The sequence below is a fragment of the Pseudophryne corroboree genome, chromosome 6 (assembly GCF_028390025.1).
Source record: "Pseudophryne corroboree isolate aPseCor3 chromosome 6, aPseCor3.hap2, whole genome shotgun sequence".
NCBI classification, from domain to species: domain Eukaryota; kingdom Metazoa; phylum Chordata; class Amphibia; order Anura; family Myobatrachidae; genus Pseudophryne; species Pseudophryne corroboree.
In genome coordinates, this window is record NC_086449.1 from 192,194,973 (window position 1) to 192,207,734 (window position 12,762).

A 12,762-nucleotide genomic window follows, 5' to 3' on the forward strand; every position below is an offset into this window, starting at 1 on the left:
CCTTTTTGGAATGGGTGCACACATAAAGCACATGCCCATACCTTGGTGCCCTGTCTGCATCTTAGTGGGAACACCACTGAGTGTTCAAGTCTTCTTGCGACGAGGAAAGGCAGACAACGTCTAAATGTTACTTTTCCACCTAATCCAGCTGTGTCTATTTTCCCGACTTCAATGCAAAACATAAGCTGCGTACACTCTATGCAATATATCGGTATGCGGTTAATATACCACCTGTTGGGATCCCGGCATTCAGGATCCCGACGTCGGAATCCCGACAGACGGCTAAATGGAGGCGGTTGGTATTCCCACTTGGGTGGTGGGTCCACGCCACCACCTGAGTGGTGATATAATCTTTGGTGAGCGAAGCTCACCACCGGGCCTGATGCATGGCGAGCCCGTAAGGAGACTTGATGTGATTGCTGCCGGAATGCCGCTGTCAGGATGCTGACAGCTGGTATCCCAACAGCCGGTATATTGTATGTGTTCCGATATATCATACAGGATATCATTCCATTGGATGTGCTGTACGCTCAATGTGATGATTCCATAGACAGTGCAATGTTTTTTACAAGCAGTATGTATTGATACATTGCACCATCATACAATATGTCCTATAGTCTGTACGGCAGGTTGATTTATTGTTACATCGCATCTCACCATCGCTGGGTTACACATCGTTCCAGCTTAATACATATTGCCTACTCTCCATGAACGGACGGAGTCTCCTGTATTTTGTGGTGAATCGCATTATCATGGCTCTGCAAAATATCATGGCATCACGCATTCAGAAGCCCTACTCACTTCACTAGGTTAGTGCATGGGATCCGGCATGGTTGGCTACTCTCCTGGAAGTTGTGTGGAAATCACAGAAACTCCAGTAGAATAGACAAGTAAGAATTAAACTTAACCTGATTCTGTCAGTGCATCATTTCAGGGCAGAGATGTATTAAATCTTGGAGGGAGATAAATTACCAACCAATTAGCTTCTAACTGCTGGTAATGTCGGAAAACTTACAAAAACGGTTGACCAGCTTTGTAAATTTTCCTGCATTTCGAAGCAAATGGTCGATTGTCATTTGCTCCCATACATTACCAGATTTTTGTTCCAACCAGCCAGATTGAGGTGTATGGCCAGATTTAGTCCTAGTAAAAAATAAGAGGATCTGCTGAATCAGCTTACTGAAAAAAATGTACAGCTTTCATATTAATTGAATGCACTGATCTAATATTGACTGGCTTTGTTAAGAAATGATGAGAACCTCTAGGCTAATCAGTTGTGTATAGGGATAACATGAGCCAGATGTTCCAATGAGTGAGGTAATGCTCAGATGTGGGCTACACTGGACTTCTCCCTGTAAAAACAAAAACAAACAAAAAAAGTCACTATCACAACTCTGTGAAATGAAGGGGAAGATGAATGGGCCCATTCACCAATCAGCATGTCGGTAACTGTGCAGTCACATGGCTATGCCTGGCAGCTGGCTCCCTGCTACCACATAGAGTACAATGGGAGGAAGCATGTATAAGATGTACCAGAGAACCAGGAGGAAATTTACAAAGAATCATGTTGAGCTGCAAATTCAATTTGCCCCATATCGCCAGAACTATTTGCGCACAAATTGCACATTTACTAACAATCGTGTTGGCTTGCGTATTGTCTTTTGATGGTGTATTTAGTCACATTGGCCCTCATTCCGAGTTGATCGCTCGCTAGCTACTTTTAGCAGCAGTGCAAATGCATAGTCGCCGCCCACGGGGGAGTGTATTTTTGCTTTGCAAGTTTGCGAACGGATTTGCAGCCAAGCTCTGCAAAAACATTTTGTGCGGTTTCTGAGTAGGTCTGGACTTACTCAGCCACTGCGATCACGTCAGCCTGTTCGTGTCCGGAATTAACGTCAGACACTCGCCCTGCAGATGCCTGGACACGCCTGTGTTTCTTCAACCACTCCCGGAAAATGGCCAGTTGATACCCAGAAACGCCTTCTTCTTCTGTAGCGAGCGATCAACTCGGAATGACCCCCATTGTGTGAGATCAGTCTAATTGGGTGATCACACAAAAATGCTCCAGAACTCGCATGACAAATCGCACATGAATTCATCGGAAGTTGCATGTCATAGCGACTAAAGCTGCAAAGGAAGTCACAGTTAATCGGTGAAAATTGCAAACATATTCCAATTGGTCAGAGTTCACACATGCTACAGTGGCATCACCATGCTGTTATAAAATTGTATGCAAATCGCCCAAAACACGTCCATTGGTGGCGTTTGTGGTGGAGTGTGGTTGGGGAGGAGAGTTTTGTCTTGGAATTTGCGATTGTTGCCTGGGTCTGTAAGTTGTCTTGTCTGTTTCTTCTGTTAATTAAGCAAGCAGAGATCCGCATAGGCTCGAAGCCACATAAGCACCCGGAATTTTTGTGACATTTGTTGAGGATAGGCAGGGCTAGCCTTAGTGATGGGCAGTGGTGGTCAGGTGACCTAGGGTGCCTATTAGGGATGAGTAGGAGGAGTATATGCAGGGGTATATAGTCCGGGGTATAGGCAGCCATCTTCCTCTTGCCAGTTTTCTTTGGATGTGGTAAGGTGTATATTGTGCAGTCTGTACATTGTTAACCCCCTTCTCACCCTCTGCATTTATTAGTCCTGTGCCAGCTTTGTTTATAACCCCCCCTTGCACCATGCCCCGTCCTCGTAGAACAGCGCCCCCTCCCCGCCGCCTTGCTGAGGCCGCCCGTCCGCTCACAGCAGCTGGCTACCGCCGGCCGCGTGTGCGCGTAGTCTCCCCCCCCCCCCCCCGCTTCGCCGCCCGCAGGAGAACTGGGGCTGCTCTCCCCGGGCGGCGGTGTTTCACCAGCGGCTGCCGCTCTCGGAGCTCTGTGCGATGCCGGGGCTCTCCCCAGCCGGTTCCCCTGCGGGTGCCTGGCTGGTGGAGGACGTGATATCCATACCAGCAGTTTCGGGCACAGCTCGGGGGGCGGGGCCTGCGTTTACACATGCATCTGGGGGTGGGGTTGGTAGCCTTTTTCCCCCTGCCGTTCCCATGGTTTCCACTGCCGTGGTGGGCGTGGGGGCATCAGGGGTGAGCGGGCAGGCATCTGGGATTCACCCGGGGGCGCTACCGGTGTCCCAGATCCTGCTGCCTCCGGTCGATTGCCTGTGGCTCGGTGACGTGACGCCATCTGCTGGCCAGATCATGGTACAGCAGATGGGGTCAGGGCACAGTTCCATGGCCGCTTCATTTGCGGCACTGGGGGGTGCGTCTCAGACTGTGCCCACGGGTTTCCTGCCGGCTGCTTCGGTGTCGGTGGCCTGGTCTGGGGCACTGCAATTCCCGGTCATGACTTCCGGGGCGTCGCCTGATTTACGAGGGTGTCGGGCCTCTTTTTCGGCCCCTTTTTGGCCACCGGCGTTTCCGCACTTGCAGGGATCAGTGACATCTTGGCCCGTCCCGAGTGGTCCGGGGTTTGCCCCGTTTTCGGGTTCTTACGCCGGCGGTTTTACTCACGGGGCCCTCCCACAGACGCCTTACTGGTCGGCGCCGTTTTCTCAGGCTCCGTCATCTTGGCACCCTGGTTTTACCGCCCCGGCCACATGGCCTCCATCGTTTGGTGCGGCTGTTGGCTCGGCGAGCGCTGCGGCCTTGGGCGCGCCGGCCCACTGTTCCCAGCCCCCCCTTTCTGCTTCCCCCCCTCCATTGCCTCCGGTTCCCCCCCCTCCCCCCCGGCGGCTGCCGTTTTTGTACCCCCCTCCCCCTCCTGCTGTCTCCCCGTCAGGTGCCGGTGTGTTGAGGGGGGTCTCTCCCCCGGGCGGATCGTCTGGAGCCATGGCGGCAGCAACGTCCAGTGCAGCGCAGACGGGATTGGTGACGCAGACCGAAAAAGTGGGAACAGGAGAAGATGGGGGATCTCGGGTCCCTGAAGAGGTGCCCTCCGGCCCCGCCGCCGTTGATACTCCTTCAAAAAAAGGGAGTTGTAATTATCCCGTACTTGGACAATCTCGTTATAAGGGCGAGGTCCAAGGAGCAGTTGGTAGTCGGGGTAGCACTATTTTGGAAAGTGCTACAATAGCATGGTTGGATTCTAAACAGTCCAAAGTCACAGCTGGTTCCTATGACACGTCTACTGTTCCTGGGGATGGTTCTGGACATAAACCAGAAATAGTGTTTCTCCCGGAGGAGAAAGCCAAGGAGTTGTCATCTCTAGTCAGAGACCTCCTGAAGCCAAAATAGGTAGCGGTGCATCATTGCACGCGAGTCCTGGGAAAAATGGTAGCTTCCTACGAAGCAATCCCATTAGGCAGGTTCCATACAAGAACTTTTCAGAGGGACCTGTTGGACAAGTGGTCCGGATCGCATCTTCCGATGCATAGGCTGATAACCCTGTCTCCAAGGACCAGGGTATCTCTACTGTGGTGGCTGCAGAGTGCCCATCTTCAAGAGGGCCGCAGGTTCGGCATACAGGACTAGGTCCTAGTGACCATGGATTCCAGCCTTTGAGGCTGGGAGGCAGTCACACAGGGAAGAAATTTCCAGGGACTTTGGTCAAGTCAGGTTATTTCCCTACACATAAATATTCTGGACCTGAGGGCCATTTACAATGCCCTGAGGCCGGCAAGGCCTCTGCTTCAAAACCAGCCGGTACTGATCCAATCAGACAACATCACGGCAGTCGCCCATGTAAACCAACAGGGCGGCACAAGAAGCAGGATGGCGATGGCAGAAGCCACAAGGATTCTCCGATAGGCGGAAAATCATGTGTTAGCACTGTCAGCAGTGTTCATTCCCGGAGTGGACAACTGGGAAGCAGATCTTCTCAACAGACACGACCTCCACCCGGGAGAATGGGGACTTCCTCCAGAAGTCTTCCAATAGGATTGTACACCATTGGGAAAGGCCACAGGTGGACATGATGGCGTCCCGCCTCAACAAAAAGCTATAAAAGATATTGCACCGGGTCAAGGGACCCTCAGGCGATAGCTATGGACGCTCTGGTAACACCGTGGGTGTACCAGTCGGTTTATGTGTTCTCCCCTCTGCCTCTCATACCAAAGGTACTGAGAATAATAAGAAGGCGAGGAGTAAGAACGATACTCGTGGATGGCCAAGAAGAGCTTGGTACCCAGAACTTCAAGAATTTATATCAGAGGACCCATGGCCTCTGCCACTCAGACAGGACCTGCGGCAGCAGGGGCCCTGTCTGTTCCAAGACTTACCGCGGCTGCGTTTGTCGGCATGGCGGTTGAACGCCGGATCCTGAAGGAAAAGGGCATTCCGGAGGAAGTCATTCCTACGCTTACTAAAGCCAGGAAAGAGGTTACAGCAACTCATTATCACCGCATATGGCGAAAATATGTTGCATGGTGTGAGGCCGAAAGGGCCCCAACAGAGGAATTTCAACTAGGTCGATTTCTGCATTTCCTGCAAGCAAGAGTGACTATGGGCCTTAAATTGGGTTCCATTAAGGTACAGATCTCGGCTCTGTCGATTTTCTTTCAAAAAGAACTAGCTTCAGTACCTGAAGTTCAGACATTTATAAAAGGAGTGCTGCAGAGTCAGCCCCCGTTTGTGCCTCCTGTGGCACCTTGGGATCTCAACGTGGTGTTGAGTTTCTTAAAATCACATTGGTTTGAACCACTAAAAACCGTGGATCTGAAATATCTCACGTGGAAGGTGGTTATGTTATTGGCCTTGGCTTCTGCCAGGCGAGTATCAAAGTTGGCGGCTTTGTCTTGTAAAAGCCCTTATTTGATTTTCCATATGGATAGGGCAGAATTGAGGACTCGTCCCCAGTTTCTCCCAAAGGTGGTGTCAGCGTTTCACCTGAACCAGCCTATTGTGGTGCCTAGGCTACTAGGGACTTGGAGGACTCCAAGTTGCTAGACGTTGTCAGGGCACTGAAAATATATGTTTCCAGAACGGCTAGAGTCAGAAAATCTGACTCGCTGTTTATCCTATATGCACCTAACAAGCTGGGTGCTCCTGCTTCTAAGCAGACTATTGCTCGTTGGATTTGTAGTACAATTCAGCTTGCACATACTGTGGCAGGCCTGCCACAGCCAAAATCTGTCAAGGCCCATTCCACAAGGAAGGTGGGCTCATCTTGGGCGGCTGCCCGAGGGGTCTCGGCTTTACAACTTTGCCGAGCATCTACTTGGTCAGGGGCAAACACGTTTGCAAAATTCTACAAATTTGATACCCTGGCTGAGGAGGACCTGGAGTTCTCTCATTCAGTGCTGCAGAGTCATCCGCACTCTCCCGCCCGTTTGGGAGCTTTGGTATAATCCCCATGGTCCTTACGGAGTTCCCAGCATCCACTAGGACGTTAGAGAAAATAAGAATTTACTCACCGGTAATTCTATTTCTCGTAGTCCGTAGTGGATGCTGGGCGCCCATCCCAAGTGCGGTCTATCTGCAATACTTGTACATAGTTATTGTTAACTAAATCGGGTTATTGTTGAGCCATCTGTTGAGAGGCTCTATTGTTTCATACTGTTAACTGTGTTTCATATCACGAGTTGTACGGTGTGATTGGTGTGGCTGGTATGAGTCTTACCCGGGATTCAAAATCCTTCCTTATTGTGTACGCTCGTCCGGGCACAGTACCTAACTGAGGCTTGGAGGAGGGTCATAGTGGGAGGAGCCAGTGCACACCAGGTAGTCTAAGATCTTTCTAGAGTGCCCAGCCTCCTTCGGAGCCCGCTATTCCCCATGGTCCTTACGGAGTTCCCAGCATCCACTACGGACTACGAGAAATAGAATTACCGGTGAGTAAATTCTTATTTTTCCTTTTAAACTGGTCTGTTAAGAAATTATTGTCATATGAAAACTTAATTGCTTAGTAGCAATGCCTTACCCTATATCTTAAGACTGACTAAAATCTTGGTATTTTGGAGAAGTATGTCATTTGTATTTGTGTAGTGATCCCGTGCATCACGGAGAATCGCCAACTGTATGTGTGTGTGTATGTGTCTGTTGCTCTGCTCCTCTATTAAGTTGTTGAAGGTAGGCACTAGCTATGACCTCCATGGAGATAGCCACACCCATGGCACAGGCCACACCCCCTATTTAGGCCACCCCCACCACAGCGCTTGTCACACCTCCTGCCAAGGCACGCAATAGGCCTTTCATAAATTTCAGCTCCAGACCCATGTGGACCTTAATCTGGCACTGGACATACTATTATGTTTTCACCTGCATTCAAGTGCCATGGGACATTGACAGTGCTGCTCCCAGGGTCCTGCTCCCTATGCAACGGCACCACTTACATATCCCTTGTTACGGCCCTGGATATACTCACCTGACTTCAAGCTTATTACTGCGGTTTAAGTGTTAGTCCACAGTAGTGGTGTGTTCTGAGCTGAAAGTGCCTGACTTGCACCAGCTTACACCAGAATTGTTATTGTGTAATGAGATACTGCCAGAAGTGAGACATTGTATAACGCAGGCTGACACTGGATCAGTGACTACAGATGCTTTTGAGATTTCTGCCAAGAAGACAAAAAAAAGCCAAAACCAAGCAGGTATCTAAAGCATTGCAACACAGAAGCTGAAATAGTAGTCCTTCATCTCTATATATGATCTGACTCATGGGTATATTTAAGGGGCCACACTAGCAGGGTTCACATTCTTTGTCTTTTATTGATGACCTTGTGATTAATGCCCTCTTACAGCCCACTGTTTTGCTCTTGTCCTGTCCCCTGTACCACATACACCTCCTACTAGAGTCTGATCCTCCCACTTCCTCAGTCTGCTATGAAAATCTAAAGTTTGGGAGCCAGGGAATAGCGGAGGCTGAAGTGGGAAAGTGGCAGCTTCACCAGCTACCAGTCTGGCAGAGGGATCACCACTGACAGAATGAGAGTCTGGAGCATGGACCACTGGACAGGGCTCATTACTGCCTGGAATCTTCTCCTGCTGACAGGTGAGCTGCACAATCTACACACAAGCATACAAGTCACATCATCCTCTGATTAATCCCTGACCTGTCACATAGAACTTCATCTAATGCTGCAGCCTTCTTGCTGTAGAGCAGAAAAGGTCTGATTTAGGTGATTTGGTTCAATTTCTAATAATGCCCTGATTAAAGCCCAATAAAATAAAATAGATTGCTAGCTCTTTGGAAATAAAAATACCTCCATAGACTTACATTTAGTGGATATATTGTACATATTTCTCTTAATTCAAAGAGGGAGATGTTCCTCTAGTACCCAAAGTCATACGCTACTGTTGCGTGTAGTAACAATTTATTACACATTTGTATATAGCACCAGCATATTATGTAGCGCTTTACAATAGGGTTACTGCTGAATGAGAGCTCATTGTTTTTTTTATAACAGCTGTAACCACTTTAGTAGCATCCATTCACAAGAATTAACCCATATAATAAAGTTTTGCATGCAGTAATTGTACTTGCCATACACCCAGCATTACAGAGATAGATGGATTTAATGATATGTGCAGTAGAGTCACCTGCAGGACAGCTGATGTGAGACTTCTGGAAGTAAGTGTGCTATTGCCATGTAGCGTGGTGCTAGGAGCTGTTGCTGTGTTACGGATCATACACTTTGTCCCTTTAATGAGGAAAGATCTTCCCGTTCTGTCTAGGGCTGGACGCTCCCGAGAGCTAAACATCTGGCAGTAACTGGAAACAAAATCTCCCATCAGTCCAGAATCCCAAAGCATAGCAGAAATGTGAGGAGCAGGGGGCTTGGGAGATGAAAGGCAAGAGCAGTGGGGTAGGGGGCAGGGGTGCTGGGCTTTACATCTTCTGAAGAATTGGGGAGCTCTGGACCGAAAGGAGGCAGCGGAGGACAGGTCTAAAATGACTTGAACTACTGTAAGAGTCACCAGTATGTTAGGAGAGACTCAGCATCACATCAGGCTGAGCACCGGTGTGATGGGAGAGTGCACATGTCACAGGGAAAAGAATAATAATGATGGTACAGTGTGGTACCTGGGGAAAGTCTGCAGTATCTGCAGGACACAGATCAGTATATCCATAGAGAGTTGCAAATATGCATTAGTAAATGACTGACTATTGAATGATCTGGGTAATTGTGAGTAAACAGTATTGTGCATGTTACCTATAATTCTAATATATGTATTTATACTTCAAGAAGTAAAATAAAAATCTAACCTAATTAGTCATATGGCCATGGGGTTTTATAAATACAGTTTATATATATGTGTGGGTTAATAGGAAGAGCTACACCAGTCATGTGGGGGTAAAAGGAATAGCTACACCAATCATTTGTGGGGGTAAGAAGAGTAGCAACACCAATTGTGTGGGGGTAATAGGAATTCTTGTTCCAATCGTGTGTGGGGGTAGGAGAAATAGCTGTACCAATCATATGTGTGGGGGTAAGAGGAGTAGCTACACCAATCGTGTGGGGGTAAGAGGAATTCTTGTGCCAATTGTGTGTGGGGGTAAGAGGAATAGCTGTACTAATCATGTGTGGGGGAAAGAGGAATAGCTCTACTAATCATGTGTGGGGGTAAGAGGAATAGCTGTAGTAATCATGTGTGGGGGTAAAAGGAATAGCTGTACTAATCATGTGTGGGGGTAAGAGGAATAGCTGTACTAATCATGTGTGGGGGTAAGAGGAATAGCTGTACTAATCATGTGTGGGGGAAAGAGGAATAGCTGTACTAATCATGTGTGGGGGAAAGAGGAATAGCTGTACTAATCATGTGTGGGGGTAAGAGGAATAGCTGTACTAATCATGTGTGGGGGAAAGAGGAATAGCTGTACTAATCATGTGTGGGGGAAAGAGGAATAGCTGTACTAATCATGTGTGGGGGTAAGAGGAATAGCTGCACAAATCATGTGTGGGGGTAAGAGGAATAGCTGTACTAATCTTGTGTGAGGGTAAGAGGAATAGCTGTACTAGTAATCATGTGTGGGGGTAAGAGGAATAGCTGTAGTAATCATGTGTGGGGGAAAGAGGAATAGCTGTACTAATCATGTGTGGGGGTAAGAGGAATAGCTGTACTAATCATGTGTGGGGGTAAGAGGAATAGCTGTACTAATCATGTGTGGGGGTAAGAGGAATAGCTGTAGTAATCATGTGTGGGGGAAAGAGGAATAGCTGTACTAATCATGTGTGGGGGAAAGATGAATAGCTGTACTAATCATGTGTGGGGGTAAGAGGAATAGCTGTACTAATCATGTGTGGGGGTAAGAGGAATAGCTGTACTAATCTTGTGTGAGGGTAAGAAGAATAGCTGTACTAGTAATCATGTGTGGGGGTAAGAGGAATAGCTGTAGTAATCATGTGTGGGGGAAAGAGGAATAGCTGTACTAATCATGTGTGGGGGTAAGAGGAATAGCTGTACTAATCATGTGTGGGGGTAAGAGGAATAGCTGTACTAATCATGTGTAAGAGAAAGAGGAATAGCTGTACTAATCATGTGTGGGGGTAAGAGGAGTAGCTACACCAATCGTGTGGGGGTAAGAGGAATAGCTGTACTAATCATGGGTGGGGGTAAGAGGAATAGCTGTACTAATCATGTGTGGGGGTAAGAGGAATAGCTGTACTAATCTTGTGTGAGGGTAAGAGGAATAGCTGTACTAGTAATCATGTGTGGGGGTAAGAGGAATAGCTGTACTAATCATGTGTGGGGGTAAGAGGAATAGCTGTACTAATCATGTGTGGGGGAAAGAGGAATAGCTGTACTAATCATGTGTGGGGGTAAGAGGAATAGCTGTACTAATCATGTGTGGGGGTAAGAGGAATAGCTGTAGTAATCATGTGTGGGGGAAAGAGGAATAGCTGTACTAATCATGTGTGGGGGAAAGAGGAATAGCTGTACTAATCATGTGTGGGGGTAAGAGGAATAGCTGTACTAATCATGTGTGGGGGTAAGAGGAATAGCTGTACTAATCTTGTGTGAGGGTAAGAGGAATAGCTGTACTAGTAATCAATAATCATGTGTGGCGGTAAGAGGAATAGCTGTAGTAATCATGTGTGGGGGAAAGAGGAATAGCTGTACTAATCATGTGTGGGGGTAAGAGGAATAGCTGTACTAATCATGTGTGGGGGTAAGAGGAATAGCTGTACTAATCATGTGTGGGGGAAAGAGGAATAGCTGTACTAATGTGTGGGGGTAAGAGGAGTAGCTACACCAATCGTGTGGGGGTAAGAGGAATAGCTGTACTAATCATGGGTGGGGGTAAGAGGAATAGCTGTATTAATCATGTGTGGGGGTAAGAGGAATAGCTGTACTAATCTTGTGTGAGGGTAAAAGGAATAGCTGTACTAGTAAGCATGTGTGGGGGTAAGAGGAATAGCTGTACTAATCATGTGTGGGGGTAAGAGGAATAGCTGTACTAATCATGTGTGGGGGTAAGAGGAATAGCTGTACTAATCTTGTGTGAGGGTAAGAGGAATAGCTGTACTAGTAATCATGTGTGGGGGTAAGAGGAATAGCTGTACTAATCATGTGTGGGGGTAAGAGGAATAGCTGTACTAATCATGTGTGGGGGAAAGAGGAATAGCTGTACTAATCTTGTGTGAGGGTAAGAGGAATAGCTGTACTAGTAATCATGTGTGGGGGTAAGAGGAATAGCTACACCAATCATCTGTTGGGGTAAGAGGAGTAGCTACACCAATCGTGTGAGGGTAAGAGGAATAGCTGTACTAATCATGTGTGGGGGTAAGAGGAATAGCTGTACTAATCATGTGTGGGGGAAAGAGGAATAGCTGTACTAATCTTGTGTGAGGGTAAGAGGAATAGCTGTACTAGTAATCATGTGTGGGGGTAAGAGGAATAGCTGTACTAATCATGTGTGGGGGTAAGAGGAATAGCTGTACTAATCATGTGTGGGGGAAAGAGGAATAGCTGTACTAATCTTGTGTGAGGGTAAGAGGAATAGCTGTACTAGTAATCATGTGTGGGGGTAAGAGGAATAGCTACACCAATCATCTGTGGGGGTAAGAGGAGTAGCTACACCAATCGCGTGGGGGTAAGAGGAATTCTTGTGCCAATTGTGTGTGGGGGTAAGAGGAATAGCTGTACTAATCATGTGTGGGGGAAAGAGGAATAGCTGTACTAATCATGTGTGGGGGTAAGAGGAATAGCTGTACTAATCATGTGTGGGGGAAAGAGGAATAGCTGTACTAATCTTGTGTGAGGGTAAGAGGAATAGCTGTACTAGTAATCATGTGTGGGGGTAAGAGGAATAGCTGTACTAATCATGTGTGGGGGAAAGAGGAATAGCTGTACTAATCTTGTGTGAGGGTAAGAGGAATAGCTGTACTAGTAATCATGTGTGGGGGTAAGAGGAATAGCTGTACTAATCATGTGTGGGGGTAAGAGGAATAGCTCTACTAATCATGTGTGGGGGTAAGAGGAATAGCTCTACTAATCTTGTGTGGGGGTAAGAGGAATAGCTGTACTAATCATGTGTGGGGGAAAGAGGAATTATTATTATTATTATTATTATTATTATTATCCTTTATTTATATGGCACCACAAGGGTTCTGCAGCGCCCAATTACAGAGTACATAAATAATCAAACAGGAAAACAGCAACTTACAGTTGATGACAGTATAGGACAAGTACAGGGTAAATAAACATAGTTACATCAGCAGATGACACTGGAATAAGTATCAGGTGGCAGAAGACTGCTGGATGTGGTACAGTTGAAGATTATTAAAGTAAGACAAAGGATAAGCACATGAGGGAAGAGGGCCCTGCTCGTGAGAGCTTACAATCTAAAGAATAGCTGTACTAATTTTGTGTGAGGGTGAGAGGAATAGCTGTAC

General features: G+C 47.4%; 1 protein-coding gene across 1 annotated transcript in view; it reads left to right on the forward strand.

The window, feature by feature from the left end:
- Window positions 1–7,772: 7,772 nt before the first annotated feature.
- Window positions 7,773–12,762, forward strand: part of ITGA11 (integrin subunit alpha 11) — a 201,955-nt gene continuing 196,965 nt past the window's right edge. Inside the window, exon 1 of the mRNA XM_063925538.1 lies at window positions 7,773–7,916. Within this exon, the coding sequence (XP_063781608.1) occupies window positions 7,850–7,916 (67 nt within the window). The 5' untranslated portion in view covers window positions 7,773–7,849. The remainder of the gene's footprint in view (window positions 7,917–12,762) is intronic.